Here is a 24,064-nt window from a genome sequence, read left to right on the forward strand (position 1 = left end):
TCAGTAGTTCCGCATCACAAACTATGCCTCACACCCAGTCTTCTCACTCAGAGCCATGGAGACATAAGGCATCCAAATCTAAAGGAGCTGAACCTTGCGATTTGGCTCCTGAAGTCATAGTTTGGTTATCTGAACCTTCCACCAGACTGTATGCATATCATTAAAGAGTCCAGAAGACCTACTACAAGGGCTTGCCATGTAGCCAAATGGAAACGGTTTGTCATTTACTGCAATACAAACAATATCAACGCATTAAATGCTTCAGTACAAAATATCATCTTCTATTTGTTTCACTTACAACGCTCAAATCTAGCTTACCCATCCATAAGACTACATCTTGCTGCAATTGCAGCACATCTGCAAAACAGACAACATGTGTCCCTTTTCAGAGTGCCTGTGATCAAAGCATTTATGGATGGACTAAAAAGAATAATTCCTCCAACACTTCCACCTGCACCAGCGTGGAATCTCAATATTGTCCTTATAAGATTAATGGGTCCACCCTTCAAACCATTACACAAGTGTGAGTTACAATTACTCACTTGGAAAGTGGCTTTCCTCATCATCATTGAGGAGAGTAGGTGATCTTCAGGCGTTAACAATTGAAGAACCCTTTTTTTGCTTACACAATGACAAAGTGGCTCTTCATACTAATCCTAAATTCCTACCAAAGGTAGTATCTGCCTTTCATATAAACCAATCTGTTGAGTTGCCGTTTTTTTTCCCTCGACCAGATTCGGTAGCAGAAAGAGTTCTTCACACATTAGACGTTAAAAGAGCTTCACTATACTACATTGAAAGGACAAACCCCTTTTGTAAGACAAAGCAACTCTTTGTGGCTTTCGCGACACCGCACAAAGGCAATGCTATGTCAAAATCTGGCATTGCAAAGTGGATTGTAAAATGTATTCAGACATGCTATGCAAAATCTGAAAGAACATAGACAATATCCCCTAGAGCTCCTTCAACCCGCAAAATAGGGGCTACTATGGCTTTTTTAGGGAACATTCACAAAGTTGCAACATGGTCTACACCACACACATTCACCAAGCATTATGGTGTAGATGTGTTAGCGAGACAACAAGCTAATGTAGGCCAGGCAGTACTTGGAAACTTTTTAAAACAATTGCTACAGGTTAGTCACCGCTTTGGGAGCAAACTGCTGTACATTCAATGTAAAGCATATGATCTACAGCTCACATGCCTCGAACGGAAAATGGTACTTACCAGTAGACATCTGTTCTTGGCATGTAGAGCTGTAGATTCACATGCGCCCACCTGCCTCCCCGAGTACCTATACCTGTTGCAGTTTATTACTTAATCATTTATTACATACATACACATGGACATCTCTAATCCATCCAACTAACTCCATACTCCTCCTCTAACAGGAAACAATCTAACAATGGAGTCCATGCCCATGCGCACTATCACCGAAAGGAGTCACCACCATGCCTCTTGACTGAAAAAGACTTCTTTGAAACAAAACAACTTGCAAACATCCGGACCCAACACTAGATGGCAGGAGTATGCAAAGCATGTGAATCTACAGCTCTACATGCCAAGAACAGATATCTACTGGTAAGTAACATTTTCCTTCAATTATTTATTGTGCCTTTTATTCTACAGAATGATTCAAGGCACTAGCTGTTCATGAACTGTGGGTGGGCTGAGTAATGGCTCTCACCCTTTGACTTGAGATAATAATGGTAACTGAAAAATGTAAGGTTTCAGCATCTTGTGGTACTATCTGTGGTTTTCCTGACTGTCGGCTCATTGGGTGTTTAGGAGTGAGGGCCTGGATTGAAAAGTTCCAGCCCACAGATAAAGTACTTAGGCACCATGCAAGCTAAATTTCATGCTGTGATTACAAAACGTTATACACGCTATAATTAAAAATAGCCAAAACATTTTCTGAATTACATTTTCGGGAATACAACTCATCTTCTTTCCCGCCTGGTTTCCAGGTTGTGATGAGGATAGTCCAGCTCTTGCCAGATGGCCACAGAATGAAGAAGGAAGTAGACATGGCCCTCGACACCGTGAGTGAGACCATGACTCCAATGCACTACCACCTGCGGGAGATCATCATATGCACCTACAGGCAGGTAAGATCCCATGAGGACCTGACTTTTGAAAAGCTAAGTGGTGATTCTTGCTTCTTTAAATACCACCTCCTGTTAAAATTGTCTATAAGACATATCCCATCAATCTAACAACGTGACAGGCTCTCATCTAAAGTTTTTATTTTATTTACTTAAGATTAAAGAAATCCTGCGCTCTACTGGATGTTTATTTCATTTACTCTTTCTACATTATCTAGCTGTGTTAACACCCTACCATAAACTTACTAGTTGAAAACAGAGCCACTAGTTGCAATTACATGTAACTTAAAGAGGACTGTGGTGATCGTAATGATGAAAGAGGCAGAAGACTGCACATTTATAGGATCGCCAAGTAGGTGTAGAGCTGTAGATTCACATGCGCCCACCCCATGTGGCGTACTTTCTTATTTACAATACAATGGCGTTCATGCCAACCCTGTCCTTTTTCAAGACTTAGGCCGGGGTTACGATTTTGGTGGATGGGTGATTAGTGATTAGGATCTTGGCAGATAGGATACTCCGTCACAAACGTGACGGATATCCCATTCACTGTATTCGAAGTTCCGTTGTATCCTATGGCACTTGTAATACTGCGGGCGGGATATCCGTCACGTCTTTGACGGAGTATCGTATCTGCCAAGGTCCTCAATTTTCAATATTCTCAATCTGATGAGTGTTTCATTGGGTTTAGAACTGCTAAATGCATGAGAAATCCTACTCTGAAACTGAACATACTTGAATTTATGGCATGCAGAAACATGGAGCAAATGTTGGCAATAGTTTACTTTAGTTGGACTGCAGCATTTGTGTAGTGCTTTTCAACCCCAAATGAGGCCTAAAAATGTCTTCTGGCTGGTTAAGTACTTACTAAGTTTGTTATGCATGGTTAGTAGTCTAGTAATTCTTTTTTCTTTTTCAGAGTATCTCTGTAGGAACTACTTTGGGGTTGATCATGATGTTTAGCTGTGCACTCTGGTGAAGATGCAATAAACTAGTGTCTATGCTTCTTATCTTAGCATTTCTTATGTCAACTATATAAGCCGCTATCATTATGATTGTGGTTGGTGAGTAGCTGTGGGTTTTTAACTTGGTTGAAAGTGTGGATGTGATGAGAGTGTTAAGATCCAGTCCGCTAACGGTAAATGTAGGAATGGCAGTGGGCAACCAAATGAGTAGCCACGGTCTGTCCAAGTTTCCAATATTTTGGTGGATCCCTCCGATGCTGGACAACATACAGGAAGTTCATAGCTGCACCAGAAAGCATCTAACTGTATTTTGCCTTAACTTTTGGTAGAAATTCTCTTGTTGAAAGTTAGAGTGAGTAAGCTTCTGGGTTAAATAGAATTGATGATTTGAAGCGACTGTTTAGATAATTTACCTCATTCTTTTGTAAACAGCAGTGTAAGAGTTGTTGCTCTTAATGACTGGGGAATAGAGTTCCAAATTCTTGGAGCTTCAGTAGCGAGGGATTGTCTAAGCATTTTCTATTACTTGAATATCTGGATTTCTAGTGTGAGCACTTCTTTCTTTCTTGAGTTTTTGTTTTTACCTAGGACATTTAATATCTGTGTACATGTATGTCGCACACCTATGGCGCAGGATTTTCAATGTAGATCAAGCCGCACTAATGGAGCTGCTTTCTGCAATTTCATCAATGATGTTTAAGATGATTTCAGAGGTGATATAAGTAAGGAGTGGGTTTGTACTGTTACTAGTGAGTTTTCAAAGTCTTTCCCACAAGAAACAATGCATGTGTAAATGTCTAATGTGTGGCAGGAGAGAAACAGAACAGAAACATTTTCTAATACTAGTTAACTAAATAACAGGGACCATCTCCTATGATCAGGTACATGTGATGTGCACAAGAAGAATGAACTGAGGCAGTGGCGTAGCCAGTTAGTCATAGGTCCTAGTGCAAGGAAGAATTATCCCACCTGCTTGAATTATAAAATACAGCAATAATCAGGGTTCAGTGGACTCTGGTACCACTTTACCTTCTACACCAATGGGAACTATGCCCATGAACTGAGAGAATATTAGACTAGAAGGGCTCTGGAGGAAGTTGCTAGTTGACAGGAATATAGGGATAGGCAAGATGTGATATTATGAAAGAGAACCAATGACAGAGATGAAAGATTATAACAGAGAGGTCAGTGTAATGGGAGATGACCCTAGAGGTAAAGAAAGACTGCAAAACTGAGAAAATGATCAACATTGTCTGGTACATATGTTGGGTTAAATCCAGCCTAAATTTTCAGGCTGACCACTGATATTCTAATTGTTTTGCTTTTTAATTAATTGTGTGTAAATTTACCTTAAGTTGCTGTCATGAAATGCAGATTTGGTTTTGACCCTCTTAGACCCCTGTTGGACACCCGTGTGGTTGCAGGATTGGACATTATCCTATGAATTTAAATAAAATAAATAGAATGCCTCAAATCAATGCAACTGAGTGTTGGTGAGGGGACCGTATATCGATTTGAAAATATGCCAACATCATTTTTTTCAAAAGGTCCAACTTTAATCATATTACACAGTCTAATGTAACCACAGATAATATGGAAAAGGGGTTTTAAACAACCCTTCAATCGGTCTTCGCTTTACAGCCAATAGCTCTTCCATGCTTGAACTTGTAGGTGATGGTGACCAACCCACTCTAGTTTCTTGAGGACATTGTCTCCAGTCCTTCACTTTTCACCTGGAAATCGTTCATTCATGTGTGTTAGTCGAATCTGTTCAATAGAAGCAAAACACAACGACAACAATCAGAATGCATGCGGCTATCACACGAAATTCCATGACTGAACACACAACACTTAATAGCTTGAGGGAAGTGATGACCCTATTGCAAGCGGGAAGTCAGTAAATAAGACACAAAGAAATGTAACATTAGGTACAGGACGCAAACAATTTCAAGGGCTGGATAGAAATGAGGGTGAATGACATGAAAAATCAAAATTGAAGAAAGGTAGAATTTTCAACACCTGAAAAATACTGAAATAAAACTCAGAGGCAGCAGAAATTGATAGTGCTGCAGCCTACGACACATAAGGGAGAACATAAAAAAATAACTGAAACACATCGGTTGAGGTGTTTTTAAAAAGAAAATGCATCGTAACTCTATACGAATACCTTAGTCATTACTAAATTATATAAGAATTCATATCACATAATGACGGTCTTTCAGAATTAGGCAAGCATTTTACATAATAGCACTCTTATGTTTTTTTTTTTTTCAAAAGCACCTTACCTTATGTATTTCAGTGTTTGCAAGATATGTGTTTTAAGGTTCATAATGCACACCCGTTGTTCCCTTAACTCCTGTTGAATTAAATGAGTGGCTAAGCAGAGCTCTGTAGTGTGCAGTATAGTATTGTCTAGTCTGAGCATGTGTGTTCTGTAGGCAGAACTGCAGTATTGTTTTCCTGAACAAAACTTCTTTTCAGTGGCGGCTGCAACAGAGTTGTACGTGTAAGGAAAGGAGGAGAAAAAAAAATGTCACTTACCAGGCTGCCAGCCACCACCTCTCCTCCATCCTCTTTTTTTTCTCTCGGTCCAGAAGCAGGAAGCACACTGGCCTCCCTAAGCCAACCACAATGCTGCTGTCACCAGTATGACAGCAGCCTCATAATTGGTCTGAGCATCATGGTTCTGCGCTTAGGCATTGAGTAGGAGCCTGTGCATGTTCTCCACCCAGGCTCATTACAGTCCAGTGAAGAACATGCTGAGTGCACATTACTGTTTGGCAGGCCCAAGACGGCCGGCCAAACTGTCATGCGCACTTAAGTGTCCCAACCTCTCCTTCCCTGCTGGCTGTGAATACAGCCCAGCCCCGCCTTGTAAAACTGCCCTGGAAAAATAAAAAGATAATAACTTTGTGTTATTATCATTTTATTTTCAGTTTTTTTCACTGCTCAAAGAGCAGTGGGCGGTGCTTTTCCGCCTCAGTGGAGAAGCCGCTGCTGTTCCTTTTATTACTTGGTACATGTTAAGTACCATTAACACATTGGAAGCCAAATACACGCTACAGATCTCCCCGACAAATCAATACTAGCAGCTCAAGCATGTTGGTATTTCTTTCATTAAGGAAGAGATGGGAATGCTGGAAGTATAACCACAATAGTGAAGGCTACTAGAGACTGGAATGGCCAAAGGAAGGAATAACTCAGAAAAAAAACCTTGGATTGCTTCAATGCAGTTGGGGAAAGACCCAGGCACAGTAGAGAATGGGTTTTGAGCATAACAGGTAACATGAGCTATGGCCTGTATTGTGTGCGTTGGTCACCATAACTGCTGAGTTTCATTGGTCTTGCACATTTGTCAAAACCATAACTCAGTTTATATCTAATGTGTTTTTTTAGTGAACGTGTGCATGAAAAGGGAGGATAAATAATGGTAAATTCTGCATTATGGTATCAGGTAGGGGTGCATAAAGTGTCCCTTCCCTTCCACAAAGCAAGAAGTGCAGCAAGGAAGGCGAATTACATACATCGGAGGTTGGTGGTTATGGTGTTTAAATGTCAAAAGTAGACAATGGCAGTACTTAAAATATCATATCTTCGAAATACTTTGTGCCACTGCCCATTCACCTTCATGGCCCACCCATCCTTGTTTATGGCCTTCTCAGAGCAAGAATCCTAGAGCTGAGGCTGGCACACATCCTGAACTTCCAGGTGCTCACAATGTGTGATAGTGAAGAATGAAAAGACTGCGAAATAAAATATTTGCCTAAGACCATACCATTTGGTCAAGCGGGGGATCCAGGATTTTTTTTCCATTTTTTCTGGTTTCACAGTGTGCAATTCAGCTGCTATATGCCTATCTCTTACATTTTTTACATCAAAGGTCACACTACTAAATCTTTAACAGAAGCCACATGCAATGTTGGCTCGTTTTGGGCTCGAAGCTGAGCCCAGAGCAAGGCATGTTGCTTGAGCTTGTATTGAGTCATTGTGAATGCGATATTTATGAGGCTTTGCTATATATCACATTAGAGCGTTACTGTGCGATACGTTGTAGGTGCATGATAGAGATATTTGAGTGTAAGGTAATATGCAATTAACAATTTTGATTAGGTTCCTTTCATTTTCTTCTTTTTTTCAAAGGGATTTTAGCAATATATAATCAGTATATGCTTCTGTACATAGATTTTCTTGAGAGGCCCGCACGGCAACAGTGGTGTGTTACATTTTAGTATTGCTGCTTTTCCTTAACATGCCGCTAGAGGGTGTTATGTTCAAGGGAACACCCCCACGCCTACGCGAGGGTGGTCCCGTCTGTGACCCGGAAGGGCCTAAACAAATAAATGGGGGCTGGACCGGATGATCCGGGTCAGTGCACCGAAGCGCATTAGCAAGCGTAGGTGTGTGTTATTTTCATTGCTCCGGATCCCGGAGCATCTGCTACCCTCCTGCATACCGCTGTCACTATCCGTCCGGTACCGGACATAACAACTGGCGACGAGGGGGTCTCTTCCGGACTCTCGCTTCTTCGACGGCTGGATCCTCGCTGCCTGACCCGCTCCGGTGGCGGCCGCCACACGGAGCGCTCATCTTCACACGCACGTGCGTCTACGCGCGGCCTGTCCCGGCCGCCTTCCTGCTGTCTCCCGGTCCCCGGCCCGCGTCACAGCTGCCATCCTGCGCGTGGGAGCGCCCTTCATCGACCGGCCTGCTGCCTGGTCTGCACCATCGTGCGCTGCTCAGGAGGACACGCCCCCTTCGACCGGCCTGCTGCCTGGTTCTGCACCCTCGTGAGCTGCTGTGGAGGACGCGCACCTGCAGTTTGCCCCTCCCGGTCAGTGCCTGTCTGTGTCCCTGCTGGGGTGTTGCTGGCTGTGGTGGTGGCTTCGGGGTGGCGTTTTGAGGCTGCTGTGAGACGGAGGGGGCCCGTGGCTGCTGATTCCTTCCCGGGGGTCTTACCTGCTGCCGCCTGGTGCCACGTGGTGTGCGCTCCATCGACGCTCGACGCCGGGTCCCTGTGGCCTGGCTGCTGGGTGCCTGGAGGCCGAATTTTACCGCGGCCTGCGCCAGAAGTACTGCGTCTTGGCTGCTGTGACTGTGTCTAACCCCTGAAGCGCCTCATCTGACGTTCTTAAAATCTGCATTCACCAGTCAGCGCCGAGATGACGACGGTGTCCCCGGTGGAAGCGTTCGTTGTGGATGGCCCGCCTTCCGCCCAGGCGGCCAAGTGGAAAGAGTGGCTGGAGCGCCTGGAGAATTATTTTGCCGCAGTCGGCCTCAAGCCTGAACGCCATCGGCCCATGCTCCTGCATCTGGGTGGTGCTGCAATTCACCGTTTGGCCAAGTCCGTGGTGGAAACCGGTCCTCCCTTCACCTATGCCACACTCAAGGCGGCCCTGACCGCACATTTTGAGCCCTTAGCGAATCCAGATTACGAACGTTTTCTCCTGCGCCAAGCAAGGCAACAACCCGAGGAGTCTGTTGACACCTTCTATGCTCGTCTGAAAGAACTGGCTATCACCTGTACTCTACCGGACACTGATGACGAATTGCGGGCGCAATTCATCCAAGGCTGTTCGTCCGTGAAGCTGAGAGAAAGAGTCCTCGAACTGCCCGGGATCTCCATGACAGATATCCTCACCATGGGCCGGTCTAAGGAGTTGTCCAAAGTGCGAGCCGCACATATGGAAACGGCCCTCCAACGTCAGGTAAAAACAGAGCCAGTCAACGCGGTGGTGGCGACTACCCCGAAGAAAGCGTCTAAAAAGAAGCCGGACCACGGAACTCCACCACCATCATCCCGCACCTGCTACATGTGCGGCGGCTCGTACCCACACCAAGGTGTATGCCCGGCGCAAGGGAAAAGATGTTCGGCATGTCGTCGCCTGAACCATCTAGCCAAAGTGTGCCGATCGGCGGGACGTCAGCGGCAACAAAGTCGGCAGGTCAATGCGGTGGATGCCCCTCCGCCCGAAACTGAGGAAGACGACATGGATGACGATGAGGACGAAGGCACGGTCCATGTAATTCACGCTCTACAGCCTGATGGATGCCCGAGACGGAGGGCACCGAAGTGTCACGTCAAGATTGCAGGGCATCTAACGCCGGTGCTGATCGACACAGGTGCGTCCATCAACATAATGGCCCAGTCCATGCTGAAATCCTTCCCAACTCAGCCCGTCCTGAAGCCAACGTCCATACAGGTGTTTGCTTATGGCTCCGGCACACCACTCACGGTGGTAGGCGTTTTCACCACCGACATTGCTCACGAGACCAACTCCGTCCGTACCAAGGTGTACGTCACCAAGGAGGGTACGGGAATGCTGTTGGGCTGTCGTACGGCGGAACACCTGCAACTGGTGGTTTTTGCGTTCGCTGTGCACCGGGAGGATGTCGAGTCATTGGTGGAAGAATTTCGGGACCTGTTCAACGGCATTGGATGCCTGAAGGACCACCTGGTGCGGCTGCACATAGACCAATCAGTGCAACCGGTTGCTCTCAAGCATCGGAGAGTAGCGTTTCATCTGCGGCCCAAGGTGGAAGAGGAACTAAGGAAATTGGAGGCCGCTGACATCATCGAGAAAGTGGACGGACCAACCCCTTGGGTCTCCCCCATTGTGATTGCCCGGAAACCAAAGCAACCAGGTGAAGTCCGGATATGCGTGGACATGCGTCTGCCGAACCACGCCATCAAGCGGGAACGCCATCTGACGCCCACTGTCGACGACATCGTTGCGGAGGTCAGCGGATCGCGCTGGTTCTCGAAGATGGACCTTCGGGCGGGCTACCATCAACTCCTGCTGGACCCCGAGTCAAGAGCCATAACCACTTTCTCCACCCATGTGGGCCTGCGCCGCTACAAGCGCCTCAGTTTCGGGGTGTCCAGCGCGGCGGAAGTGTTTCAGGACACCATCAGAGGGGTGTTGGCTGGCCTCAGTGGAGTCATAAACGTCAGTGATGACATTCTTGTACATGCACCGACTCTGGAGGAACACATGAACTGCCTACGATGCGTGTTCCGGAGACTCCAGGACAGTGGTCTCACGCTACATCGCGAGAAGTGCGAGTTCCTGAAAAAGGAGATAGCGTTCTTTGGCTATCACTTTTCGCAACAAGGAGTGTCGCCCGACCCGGCCAAGGTTCGAGACATCCAGACGGCTCCAGCCCCGACCACAGTCACCGGAGTGAGAAGCTTCCTGGGCATGGTCACCTACTGTGGTCGCTTCATCCGGAATCTCACGAATCTAACAGCACCTCTACGGGACCTCACCAAGAACGCCGCAACCTGGGAATGGGGCCCGTGTCAAGAGAAGGCTTTTCAAGACACCAAACAGGCTCTGTCCGCCGAAACCACCCTAGCGTACTTTGACCCCACCCGGGAGTCTGAACTGTCGGTGGATGCCAGTCCCATCGGTTTGGGTGCTGTATTGTCCCAGAAGCAACTGGACGGGGAGTGGGCCCCGGTTGCCTACGCGAGCCGGGCCCTGACAGACACTGAGCAACGGTACTCCCACATAGAAAAGGAGGCGATTGCGATACATTGGGGGTGTCGCCACTTCCACCTCTACCTCTATGGGCAGCCGTTCACGGTCCATACTGATCACAAACCGCTGATTCCTCTCTTCATGGGCGTGTCGTCGAAACCACCCCCAAGAATCGAAAAGTGGATCCTGCAGCTGCAGGAATATCAATTCAAAGTGGTCTACCGCCCGGGGACGCAAAATCCTGCAGACTTCCTCTCCAGGCATGCCCGGCCAGTTACCCGAGAAGAAGAATCTGAAGCGCAGGAGACGGAGGAGTATGTCAGGTTGGTGGTGGAACGCTCCCGACCCCTGCCCATCAGGCTCGAGGACATCCTGGAGGCGACCAAACAGGATGACTGCTGGGAGTTGGTGATCTCCGCGATTGGATCAGGAAGGTGGCACTCCCTGTTGGAGAACCTAACGCACCGCACGGATGATGCACAACTGGCGTTAAGGGCTCTTCACAACGTCCGGTCTGAATTGGCCGTGTCCCCCGAGGGGTGTCTGATGAGAGGCACGCGTCTGGTTATCCCCAGGTCCTTACAACAGCGAGTGGTGGACTTAGCTCACATTGCGCACCAAGGGGTAGTCAAGACAAAGTCCCGTCTGAGGAGCAAGGTGTGGTTCCCTGATCTGGACAGTGTGGTGGAGAGGACTGTCCGGTCTTGCGCACTCTGCCAAGCGGTAGGCCCAGCAGATCCGCCGGCCCCAATCGTGACGGAAGATATCCCTCCTCACCCGTGGCACCGGGCGAGTGCCGACTTTGGGAGCCTACCCGATGGCCGACACATGCTTGTCGTCATTGACGATTTCTCAAAATACCCTGAGGTTGAGGTACTGGACTCCATCACGGCGAGCAACACCATACCTCGATTCGAGAAAATCATGGCCAGCCATGGGCTAATCAAGGAGCTACGTACGGACAACGGCCCGCCGTTCGCCAGCCATGAGTTCTCTGAATACCTCCGATCAAGAGGCATCCGTCATGTAAAGATCACACCACGGTGGCCACAGGCTAATGGTGAGGCCGAGCGTTTCATGCGCACCCTGAACAAAGTGCTCCGGATAGCTATGTCTCGAGAGCAGAACATGGAGTGCGCCCTGTACAACTTCGTGAAGGAATACAGACTTACGCCTCACTCAACCACCATGGCCAGCCCTGGTTCTCTGTGCAATCAACGGGTGCTGAATGATGTTTTTCCCCAAGTGACACCGCCTTTGCCTGCGTATCGTCAAGTATCCGTACGCCTCCAACAGAGGCGGGCCAAGAACGACCGAATGTCCCAGAGGCGCCATGCCAGGAGCAGTGTGTTGGTGGCTGGCGAACGGGTGCTGGTGAGAAATCGACATCCACGAGGGAAGTTCTCCCTTCCGTTCGAACCGGAGCCCTGGGTGGTCCAGACAGTTAAGGGCACGATGGTCACTGCCCAGAGGGGCCATGAGACAGTCACCAGGAACATTTCCCAATTCAAAAAATACCGGTGCCCGGCCCCACCCCGGGAGGTGGTGCCAGAGCCTGAGGGTGGCGATCCGACGGGCGACGATATTGACGAGGAGAGTGAGTCACCAGGGCCAGCCCCCCCTCTGCCTGGGGCAGTTGTGGAACATTCGCCAGGGGCGGCTGGAGCAGAAAGCCGGAGAGGAGCGAGTGAAGGTCGAGGTGGACACAGATATCATCTTAGAGCCAATCCAACGGTGTCGTCTCGACTGAGAGGTTTTGTAATGGACTAGAGAACAGTAATGCAATGTTTTCCCATTTTCCTTTTGTTTCTCTACTTTTCCCTCTCTCCCTCTCTCTCTATATTCTCTCTCCTCTCTCTCTCTCTCTCTCTCTCTCTCTCTCTCTCTCTCTCTCTCTCTCTCTCCCTCTCTCTCTCTCTCTCTCTCTCTCTCTCTCTCTCTCCCTCTCTCTCTCTCTCTCTCTCTCTCATTTTTGAACTGGAGCATTCTGCCAAGCGGTATTGTGTTTTCGTTTGTTGTGCCATGATAAAGGAGGAATGTTATGTTCAAGGGAACACCCCCACGCCTACGCGAGGGTGGTCCCGTCTGTGACCCGGAAGGGCCTAAACAAATAAATGGGGGCTGGACCGGATGATCCGGGTCAGTGCACCGAAGCGCATTAGCAAGCGTAGGTGTGTGTTATTTTCATTGCTCCGGATCCCGGAGCATCTGCTACCCTCCTGCATACCGCTGTCACTATCCGTCCGGTACCGGACATAACAGAGGGCAAGAGCGCCTTTCATTTACAGGGAATGAAAGTCCACTGCGGAGCTTGCTAAAAAGTAAAATGTGAAACCATGATTTCTTTTCGCTTTGTACTATCCTGGGAAATGCAGGGCGAAAAATCCGCCCAACTCGGCTTTAAGAGAACGTTTTGTTTACTTTTATCCAAAAGTTTGTTCTTTTTGATTTATGTTATATATTTTTGGGTAATGCTTATGTCACCATAACGTTACACAGCATATCCAAAAGAATAATTTATCAGTGCAAGCTCGATCTTCACGCGTTGCAGATTTGAAGAACGAGAGACTCGGGGCACAAGTCCTAAAAAACATAAGTGGGGGGACTAACCTAGTTAGGCAGCATGCAAGTGACATCACGGCCTGCGACATCACACATGGCATCACAGGAATGACATCATAGAAATTGACATAATAGAAAGTGGCATCACAAGTCACGACTTTACAGGAAGTGGCATCACAAGAAGTGACATCAGATCTAAAGCCCTCACATATATGTTTAGCAGGTCTATCATATGTACGTTTGAGTGCATTGCGAGGATAATAGCACAGTGAGCTATGGAAGATATGTGACTTCTACACCTTGCAGTCCCCCAGTTTTATGTAACACATCCTGTACATTCATTTACAAACTTATATAATGTATTGTACATGTAATATGCACGTGTTGATGTAAAACGCTCTGACACCCTGCATTGGATATACAAGATAAAATAGTGGCACTTAAATTATTTAAACGACTCCTCAGGTGTAGTAAGCTCTATATAAATGCAATTTGCTTTGTGTAAATACTGGGAAAGACCAACACATATGACATTCTTACAGTACATGCATATCTGGTAAACAGGGAATGAACAAAGTGAAAAGCTGCCTCTCTTAAGTATGTGTTAAGTGCTAACAAGGTTGTAAGCCTTTGTTTCCCCTCCGCTTCAATTGCATCAGGTGTGAGACTCCTGACTACTCCCAGCCAAGAGACTCGAACAAATTTAGACCTGATGACCCCTCAGATACTGCCTTTGTTATGGGCCCAGCAGGAGTCTTAAATAAGAAAGCCCCGTCCCTGCCTGCACGTTGTTGTTTGTTGCAGAAGAAAAGAAGACAACATTCAGGCGCTGCTGAAAGTGTCCCGGTGTTTGGAAATTACACCTGGACGAGCTCAGCACATCATTCAGTGGGGCCCAAATTCTTTGCACGGTGGATGGCGTTCACCCTGTGTAAAAAGTGGATGGACACCCGCTGTACCTCCGACTCGTGCCCTGGACAGACTCGTATTAAGTACTTTCAGGCAGGGCTTTAAGTGGGCCGGGTCTCACAGGTGCTGAGCACCGGCAGTTTTTAAAGGGGGCCTCAAAACTGGTCTCTATCGGGCTCTGTTTTGTTCCCTGGCACAGGCGGTCCCTTTTTTTCCAGACTGCAGTGACAGCAGGCACATAGATGTGCTCGTGCTCACACTGCTCCCTTCTCACTAGTGGAGAAGTTAAGGCATGAAGTCATGCCAGGTGAGCTTTGTAGGGGAGGAGAAATCCTTTAAAGAGAGTCATTTTCTCTTTGGATTTCCCTTCTCTTTTTGAAACTCAGGAACAGCAACATTGTGGTGGTGTCACCAGGGCTTTAAGTGGAAGCTTTTTCAATATTATATACAAGCCATAGGTACTGCTTATTTATCTTATGCAACTAACAACCATTGACAAAGCCAATAGTCCTGACTTGTTGCAGGTATGATGTTACTTGTTGTATCATATATCTGGATGCAATGACAGCAACAGCAAAATACAAGTTGGGCGGCACACTATGCTAAGCACAGATTTTTAGCTTACATGTTCTTAAGCCACACCCTTAATTACATTAGCCACGCCCCTTTGAGACCCCCCCGCCCCCTAGTTTTTTCATCCCACTTAAAGCCCTGCTTTCAGGGTGTAGTAAGGAGTAGTAACGTTCAATAAGTTATAGTTGGTAGACCAGACTAGAGGTCTTTACATACAGGGCCTTCGCATCCGTGCAAAATAGTTGAGTGATGAGAGAGAGAGAAAACCAGCACCGGCAAATCAACTTTGGTCTCTTGTTTTACAAAGCCAAGTTAATTACTTTTCCAATAGTGGTTTTGATTGGTAGAGATATATAAAAAGAAAATAGATGTTATGTCCGTGCATTGTGACGTCTCGATGTAAGAGCACAAGACAACAGGCGTCTTTGAAAGCGTTTTCTGGGTGGGGGACCATTCAATCATGGCTGTGATAGCGTTCATGCATTTTGATGTAACATGCATGTCATGGAGGCCATAGTGGGATGGTCTTTTTTTCTAAGACCACCTCTTCCAAGATGGTCACTTTGTGCACATATGGCTGTCTTGGCCATCATTTGCATAGATTATATGTTAATTGGGAAATATGTTTGATTTTCTGTGCTTTGTTTTGTAAACATTGTTACTGTGGAAACTCCTCCATAAAATAGTTATTACAGGAACTTTTGAGCAAAATAATTTGTGCTGAAATGCAAACTTTAAATCTGTTTTACCAGAATTCTGCTGACAGTAGGAGCGCTGTGGCCTTGTCTAATCTCCAACCTATAATGCAGGTCTCCATGAGAAGTAGCATGCTCTTTTTTTATTTTTTACTATAGAAACACTGTTGGACAGCTTCAGAGCAGAATTATATGTATATTCAATGGAAAAAACGTAAGGTTAAAGTAGCTTCATAGTTAGGCGAAAATGTCAGTGACAACATAACATTTTAAACGCCAAAGAACCACTGAAATTCACCAGTTTTAGTTATTTCTAGAAACTATAACTCGCGCTCTTGCCATGCACCTAATTACCCCATGTATAGTCCATCACTCCGTTGACTGGGGGTGAGTGTTTGCAATATTCAGCACTCCGTCCATCATTTCCTTGTGTTTGCTTAGTACATCACTCATGACATGCTTTATAACACCATTGATAACATCACTGCAACATTAATAAAAACATCAATGATGTCACAACATTGCATTGCAGTGGCACGAGCTATAGCTACCTTACGGCACAGGGTATAGTTACTAGAAAAAACTATAACTGGTGTATTTCAGTTTAGTTCCAGATATTACATTGTCACTGAAATGTTCACCTAACTATAATGTCACTTTAACCTTTAACTTTTTTCAGTGAATTTCTAGGGTTTTTTATTGTAAAGTAATAATTCATTACCACACATAAAGCCCAACCCCCTGCCACACCCGCCCTAGCCCTGCGGCCAACCAACACCCCGCGAGCAGCCAACCCTACGCTACACATGGCTTTCTTCAACACCAAAATATAATTAAAAAAGTGAACCTATTGGCTTTTTCAAAGCGGGAGCATATCAATATATATAAAGCAACTCTTTAATCTACGTTCAAAAAGCACTCATATTTGTAATCAAGTGCTGGTGTCATGGATTCACACAATGCAATGTTTAATGTTTATTAATATTGATTATTATAAAAATGTTTAATCTTTTTTTTTTTAAAACCTTGTGTGTGATCCTTTCTTTTTTTTTGTAGACTTTTTATTGGTCAGAAATAAACACAAAACTGCAATTCATCTACGTATCTAGGTCACGGTGTAGTAAAAAACATGTATTCAGGAATCACGTTACACATCCACACACAAAACCACATTTTCAATAGCAGACCGAATCATTTATCGACGTACAACCTTGCACTGAGGTCGTGGTGATGCTTTCTTTTTACAGAATTTTTAGTATTACATTTTGTGCGTGAAAACTGTCAAAATAAATACTCAGACATATTGTTTTTTTTAATAAAACAAACAAGTCTGAGTTTTTCTTTTAACATTTTTGGCCCAGAAAATGCAACCTTAAAGCAACCACTAGAGGTCCTTGCATTGCAGCTAAAAAGCATAGAGCTCCAGCTAGGAGCACTTAAAATAAATATGGTAAATTCGCCTGGGGCCATGGATTTAATGACCAAGGACCCAGGAGACTTACTTTTTGTTTTTTTAACATGTTGGGGGACTGCTGGTCTCCCTGAAGTCCCAAACAACATTTTAAAAAAAAGAAATCTTGGCGATGCCCCTCGCTATTTTATGGGCACCACCACATTAAAAAAAATATTAAAAATAAAGCCCCTGCAGGGCATTATGGGCCACTCCTTTAACCCCTTCGCTGCGGTGGGAATTCCGCCGCAGCGCTGGGGGGGGGGGGGGTAGGGGGGGCAGCGCGGTGGCGCTGTGCTCATGACGGAGCCACTCTGTCATGAGCCACGGTTGAGCTGTGCTCATGACAGAGTGGTTCCGTCATGACTCCGCCCAGTAGCATTGTCCCCCCGCACAGGCGGGGAAACAGCGCCGCGTGGGCGGAGCGGCTGCCAACGGTCGCGGCATGACGGAACCACTCCGTCATGAGCACACGGCACCCGTGGCTCATGACGGAGTGGCTCCGTCATGAGTACTGAAGGAGTTAAAGGAACAGTGAATAGTAAACGAGCGTCTCCTGCCACTCATTTATTATTCACTTAAAAAACAAATTGCTGTGGGTGTCCCGGTTATATATATATATATATATATATATACACACACACACACACACACACACACACACACACACCCACACCCACACCCACACCCACACCCACACCCACACCCACACCCACACCCACACCCACACCCACACCCACCCACACACACACACACACACACACACACACACACACACACACACACACACACACACACACCCCGAAGGCAGCTTGCAACCCCCTCCCGAGCCGGTGATTCTATCCCCCAAGGCTGTATGTTTTTTAATAGGGGGGGCCTAGCCCCCTCCCCAAGCCACTAGTGGACTCGGGGATCTCATCCTCTGGGGCCTTTTAAAGAATGAATAATAATAAGGGCAGGGGGACACCCAGCACACCCTCCACGAGCCAGCAGGGGCACGGGAACCACATACCCTGGGACCTTTTTCCTAAAATTAAGATGAAGCGGTCATTTAGACCACCCCTCACTGGGCCTTAAGGGTCCTGGGTATTTCACGGGCCTCTAGTGGGTGCCCCGGAGCCCACCCACAAAACAGAATGTTCTCTGGCTCCAGAGACAACACCATTCTAGATGCTGGTGGGAGCTGGCACTAAGTATTTGCTCCCGCCTGGTGGGAGCAGCTGTTTTAACTGCTTCCGCTGGGTAGCAGCACAGTGGAGTTACCTACCTGGAAGAGTGGCAGGATATGCCCGCGCTAGTCTGTGCAGGGAAACCACAGTGTCCAAGGGTTAGCTTCCTGGGACACTGTAATTTGTCCCACCCTCGAGATGGGGTTACCGTGGCAGATACCATCACAAGGAGGGGGAGTGCAGGCATACTGTCTTTTTTGTCCATGTTTGTCCTGGGATGTGGTCCTTGGGCCCGGTTGAGGCCCTGGAGGTGGACCACATGCTCACTCCCCATTAGAGTGCATTTAGCCCCATGGGAAGGAGTCCTCGAAGCCCATAAGTGGCTGTGTGCCCCCTTTCTTTTTTATTTATATTTGGCCCCGGAGGATGGGATCCCCGGGACCCTACCTGGCTTGGAGGAGGGGAGCCCCACTCATGCCATCTCCTCCTATTTGATAAATTATTAAAAGAAAACGCCAGCGGGCATTTTACTTTTTTTAAATGTTTTTATTTATGGGAGTCCTGCTGGATCATGAGTTGTTTTTTTGAATTATTATTTTTACATTATTTTGGCCAACAAGGGCTAGAGGGGAAGGGTATTCCTACACTGCTGCCTTATATATATTTGTTTTCACTCATGACAGGGTACTAAGTCCCCAAGCCTTGTAATGGCTGCCTGCAACATTTTTCTTTATGTTTGAGGCAGCCAATCCGAGCAATCGCTCCTGCAAAAGCCTAACTCCTGTGGGAGCAATTTGGCCCAAGGGGAAATAGTCCCCATGGGACACTCAGAATGCTCTATTTTTTAAATTGAGTTTGAGGGACTCTCACAATAAAACCTCGAACCCAACTGTCCAAAAATACAAATATATTTAGCCCTTCTGGATATAGATCTAGTGCCCTGCCAAATTTGATGCAATTTCCTTCAGCACTTTTTGCGATATTGCTTTCCAAAAAGTCTATGCAAAATGCATAGGGGTTTTGTGTTTAGGGACCTCTGTCTTCTCTCGGCCCCCGCTCGAGAGATCACCCCAAAACTTCTTAGGAAGGAGTTGAGGTAGATGAACTTTTTGGGGGGAAAAGCTTTGTGAAGATTCGTCACACTGTGCCAAAGGTATTGGCAAACCAAAAACACTCTTCCAGTGGAAAAGCAGACCTACTATAACTACCAACTGTCAGTCACATTTGGGTAAAATATAAATATTTATATAGCGTCATGGAAGTTACTTCAAATATCATTGCAATGTCAGGTAGAGTGTATTTTCTTCTGCATAATACATGGTCACGCTATCACCCATTACACAAACTTCTGAAATCCTTGTCATCTTGCTCCTTCCTATAAAAGAAAGAGCTTGATTACAGACTGGAGGAATACATGTGAAACAGTAGAGCAAAATTAAACCCATCAAAAAACAGTGAGCAATTTGTTGAAAAGAAACCGGTTACAGTATATAGTCAGTTTAATATAAATCAGATTGGAAAAAAGGCTGGATCATGAAATGAGTAGTATCATGCGAAAATGGCCTTTTTGCAAAGCCCTATACTGTGCAAAAAAATATACATTTTGCTATACAACTCTCCTTTGTGCTGCTCACTGTTGTTTTAGAACAGCCCATCATAGAAAGAAAAGTGTTTAAACATAAGCTGTAATGATGGTCTGTGACCAGTTTTCACCTTGACTTCTGTCTCTGGGATCAAGCATTATGACATCACAACTCAACTGTAATAACTCATTACAGTTGAGCAACCCCAGCATTTTCTTATTATAGCTGAATAGAGATGGCAGAACTCGACTGAAATAAGGAAATTAGAAACCCATTTTTGTGACCTGCCTGCCTGCCTGTCTGTCTGTCTGTCTATCTATCACTACCTGTATGCTTGCTGTTGAATTGTTAGCTGGGACTACTCACAATGTAGCATTGTAGCCCATTGGTCCTCTGCTGCTGCCACAAACTTGTGACCTATTAAAAATGATTCTTAAGAATAGAACTAAGGCATTGGCTGCATTGATTTATTAAGATTTTGTTTTACTTTGACTCCCATGTTATGTTTGCCCTCTCTGTGGAATCTTGATTTGATGTCACCTTACAGAATGTTGGGAGTCAAATAGCCACCGTTGGCTGGGCTAAACAGCATGCTGGCTGATCCTGGTGGGGTCTCCTTATGGTCTTGCTGTGATCTTGTACCATCTTGAATAAAACCTCCTTGAATCACCTGAACCTGCGTGGTCTTGATTGCTACAGATTTTCAAACCGAAATATAGCACCATGGTTCGATTAGGTGAAATATTTGTAAGTAAGCAGTGGGTGCTAACAGGCAATTAGGCATAGGAATGCTGAGTGAGTTGACACATGATATTTTGATAAATTGTCCAGGCCGTATATATGCTGTGCAAGAGAACTCAGCCTTGGGTGGTGTGCATAGGTTGCAAGATGTTGATACTCTTTGCATCAGTGCAAAATTTAGATTGCCCCCGGAAACACAACAGCTTGTTGTTCAGGCCATCCCTTTGTCCTAGCATCAGGCCTTTTTCTAGGGCACTTCTTGTAATGTGGCACAATTTCTTGGCAATATGTGGTGGCCCCATAGGGCCTGCAGTGGCCTTCACCTAGCACTGGCAATAATTCTTCAAGTTCGAGGCAGTTATATTAAAGGCTTATTTTAAAGGTACTCTGGGTGGTGGCATCTCTTAGGCCAATGGAGTGTTTCGATAGAGGAATGTCAAAAGGACGACCGACCTTCAATTGTGCGGAGGTGCCGGATCATTTAGGGATTAGTAGGAACTTTTCTTGTTAATCCGAATCAGCATCCTAGTGCAGTTGGGTTGGGAACGCCTGAGCCTGGTAAGGCTGTTGGAGCACAAACAAAGACTGATGCAGTCACTACAATTAAAACATTTATATGAATTTCATGTAAACTGTGAGCCAGTTTGCTTGACGTCTGTAGGAAGGGCGTAGGCCGTGAAATGTGCAACTGCTTTAAGTGATTAGGAGGTCTAGTTTGTTGTATTACTATCGAAATTTAAAGTCATGGTATGGTAGAAAGTATAACACACAGGTATGAGTATAAAGTAAATGTGGTGGTGTGGGAAGTGTAGATGCCCTGAAACAGTGCAAAGTCAGCAAAACATTAAGATCCTTAAGTCCACCAGGTCACATTGTGAACATGAATCGGAGCTGAAAGGAAGATTGGACCCTCCGTTTAACAGGGTCTACTGGCATCAGTGCTGCTGCTCAACCCTATGGAATAAATACGAGTTACTGCAAACCATACATTTTCAGGCTCACATTTTAATTCATTGAAAGAATCATGTGCCCTGTCCCAGTTAATGACTGAGCATGCAAACACGACAGCACTGCTCTCAGCTGCATGTGCTAGAGTTAGATGCTGGTTTCATCTTCTTACCCCATGTTCACTGGACTTGAAGACATGCTTAAAACCTTCGAGCTGGAAAGTGGAAGTGTTGCATTGGCTCTAAAGAACTTTGTGACTGTATTTAGTTAGTGTGAAGGAAATCCTGGGATGGCATCAGGTTCAAAAGGTGTGTTCTTGGTCCCGCATTCTGACCAGGATATTGAATGGACGTCCATGGAGGACATACCAAAGGCAAGCATGATAAAAAAAGAATGATGTTGTGATATGTTGACCATTAGACATCTTAATAATTGAGGCTTTGAACTGGAGGAAGTAACATGGTTAGAGTTACAAGTTGATCTGGTGCATTCCGAATATTGCATATTGACCTTCCGTTCAGCGATAAACACAACTAACAGAACAGTGTCATTGCAAAGGCAAAGCCCCGAGTTTGTAGACTGATTTTACATGCACTCTTATCGAAGTGACAATGTTAGACCATGGCCACCCATGCCTGCCCGGTCTCTACTGTGCACCAACAAAGTCATAGAGCTCCCTTCACCCACTCCTTATGGAATGTTATATCAGAGCCCGTTAAATTATGAATTGCTGACGTGTATGATAATTCAACAATGACAACATGTACTAATATGTTTGATCCAATTTTTTTAAAAATGAACTTGTGGTAACAAAATGAAGATTCAAAAGACAAGTTTTCAGACACCGGTTCACACAATTGACCGTATCAAACATAAACACACTGAGTCTTGTCAGCCCACTGCAATCTGATAATAGATTTTTCTCGTAGACAAAATCTAACAAGCATTGGCATAGCCAATAGGTCTCGCCTTTGGGACCTTATAAGTGTTTAGCCATGTAACAGTAGTATAACTAAATACTTATAAAGTCCCAAAAGTGAGACCTATTGGCTATGCCAAGCGACCGTGCGGCCGCGAAAGTGGAAATGATCGCGATTGCGATCAAACATCAAAGCGGCCTTGCGGCCGCGAAAGTGAAAGTAATCGTGGTGAATCGCGGCGCGCACGCGCACATGCACTGTAGCTCTAGGCTGGCCTGGTAGCACTTTTTGGAGCCCTCTCAATAAGTCTCGCCAGACCAGCGCATGCGCTGGGTCAGGCGAGACCTAAAAATGACTTCAAACTTGCTTGAAATATCTTCTCCAAACTGCCATACAATTCCACCGCCAGCATAATGTTACAAATAGAATCTTCCATTTAGCCATCGCATTTGCAGTGACATACCCCTGAGACTCTTAAATCTAATTTCAAAACATTGTTTTGTGTAGCAGTGGCATGAGCACAAAAGCCACATTGCAGTGCTAATGAACCTACGGCAAACTTAATGAGGAAAAATATAAATATGAAAAACATCAAAAATCCAATTTTATTATGATGGTACGGTCGTAACTCCGGTTGCAATACTATATCAGGCCTCTTCAACGAGTAGCTGGTGCTCTCCAGCTACCCGTGAGTAGCTCTCATGTGTGCAGCCAAGTGTACTAAATGAGAGGCTATTGTTTGAATTCACATATGCATTCCAAGATTGAAAGTGTGCATTTACAGATGAAAATGTGTGCATTTTCAGAGCTCATAGGAGGATGTTTGGAGAACATTTTTGGAATTTCCGAAATATATCTACATTCTAAGTTGATGAAGCCTTTCTTGCATGGCTGTGTGATGCAGGCGCCACTGGCGGCCCTGCATAGGGTGGCCATTAACGTAATATTGTCTAAACAACATTAATAATTCTATTAGCTCAGCATGATTTTTATTGAACATAAGTAGCTCTTGTTGCAGAAGAGGTTTGAAGCCCCTGTAATATATAAAGGCACATTGGGTAACCAGTGCTTTAAATGGGCCGGTACTCACAGGTACTGAGTACCGGCACTTCTTATTTTTACCACTCTGAGTACCGGCACTTCTCTGCTGCCAAGGAGAGTACCGGTTCTCATAAACGGTAGGCGCCTTGGCTGTTAGTGCTGGTGACCTGTCTGACAACCAAGGCACTTCTGTAGCAGTGACTGGTGAGCTGAGCCCCCGCTGAACTATTCAGCGTGGGCTCATTTGCATAACGTCCGGTGCTCACCATCCTGCTGTGTTGCAAACACAGGATTGAGGCAGCCAGGTGACGGCGTAATTAAGAAACCCAAAGAAGGTAACGAGGTTAAAATGGCTTTAAACTTTCCTGATTCTTTTGCTTGAGTGACTGCTTATGTTTGTCTGTGGGCGGTTTTGTGTGAGGAAAAAAGTGAAAGAGGGGAGATTAGAGACTCTCTGGAATTATATTAAAGGAAGTGTGTGTGTGTGTGTTGTGTTGTGTGTGTGTGTGTGTGTGTGCGCGCGCGTGTGTATACTCGAGAATATATAGTATTGTGCCAACCAACACCAAATAACAGTATCGAAACTTCAAATATTAAAAAACAAGGAAATGTTAAAACACCACCGCGTTTGGCTTTCGTTAGGAGTTAACCTGTTTTGTTTATAGAAACGCATTTCTCGTGTGTTGTGCTGCAACTAGTACTGAAGTCAATAAGTAACAGTATGTCTTGCTCTTAGTCCCGCCCCTATCCCCGCCCACTCGGCCCATTTAAATGAGTACCTGTACTATTTTTTTCCCATTTAAAGCACTGTGGGTAACGTGATGCAACATAACACAAAAAGCTCCCTGGGAAATGTAAGCAAACAAGGGCCACTATGGGAAGTTTGAGGATCAACCCGGCTCCAGTAAGCAAGCGGATTTTG

The 24,064-nt window shown here is 45.7% G+C and overlaps 1 protein-coding gene across 4 annotated transcripts in view; it reads left to right on the top strand.

Moving 5' to 3' along the window:
- The window catches only part of PALD1 (phosphatase domain containing paladin 1), a 958,342-nt gene that overhangs the window by 724,008 nt on the left and 210,270 nt on the right, over nucleotides 1-24,064 (top strand). For all 4 annotated transcript variants that reach the window (XM_085603872.1, XM_085603871.1, XM_085603874.1 and 1 more), the window contains one exon: nucleotides 1,968-2,108. In XM_085603872.1, the coding sequence (XP_085459998.1) occupies nucleotides 1,968-2,108 (141 nt within the window). The remainder of the gene's footprint in view (nucleotides 1-1,967; nucleotides 2,109-24,064) is intronic.

This window comes from Triturus cristatus, chromosome 1_2 (assembly GCF_964204655.1).
Source record: "Triturus cristatus chromosome 1_2, aTriCri1.1, whole genome shotgun sequence".
Taxonomy (NCBI): domain Eukaryota; kingdom Metazoa; phylum Chordata; class Amphibia; order Caudata; family Salamandridae; genus Triturus; species Triturus cristatus.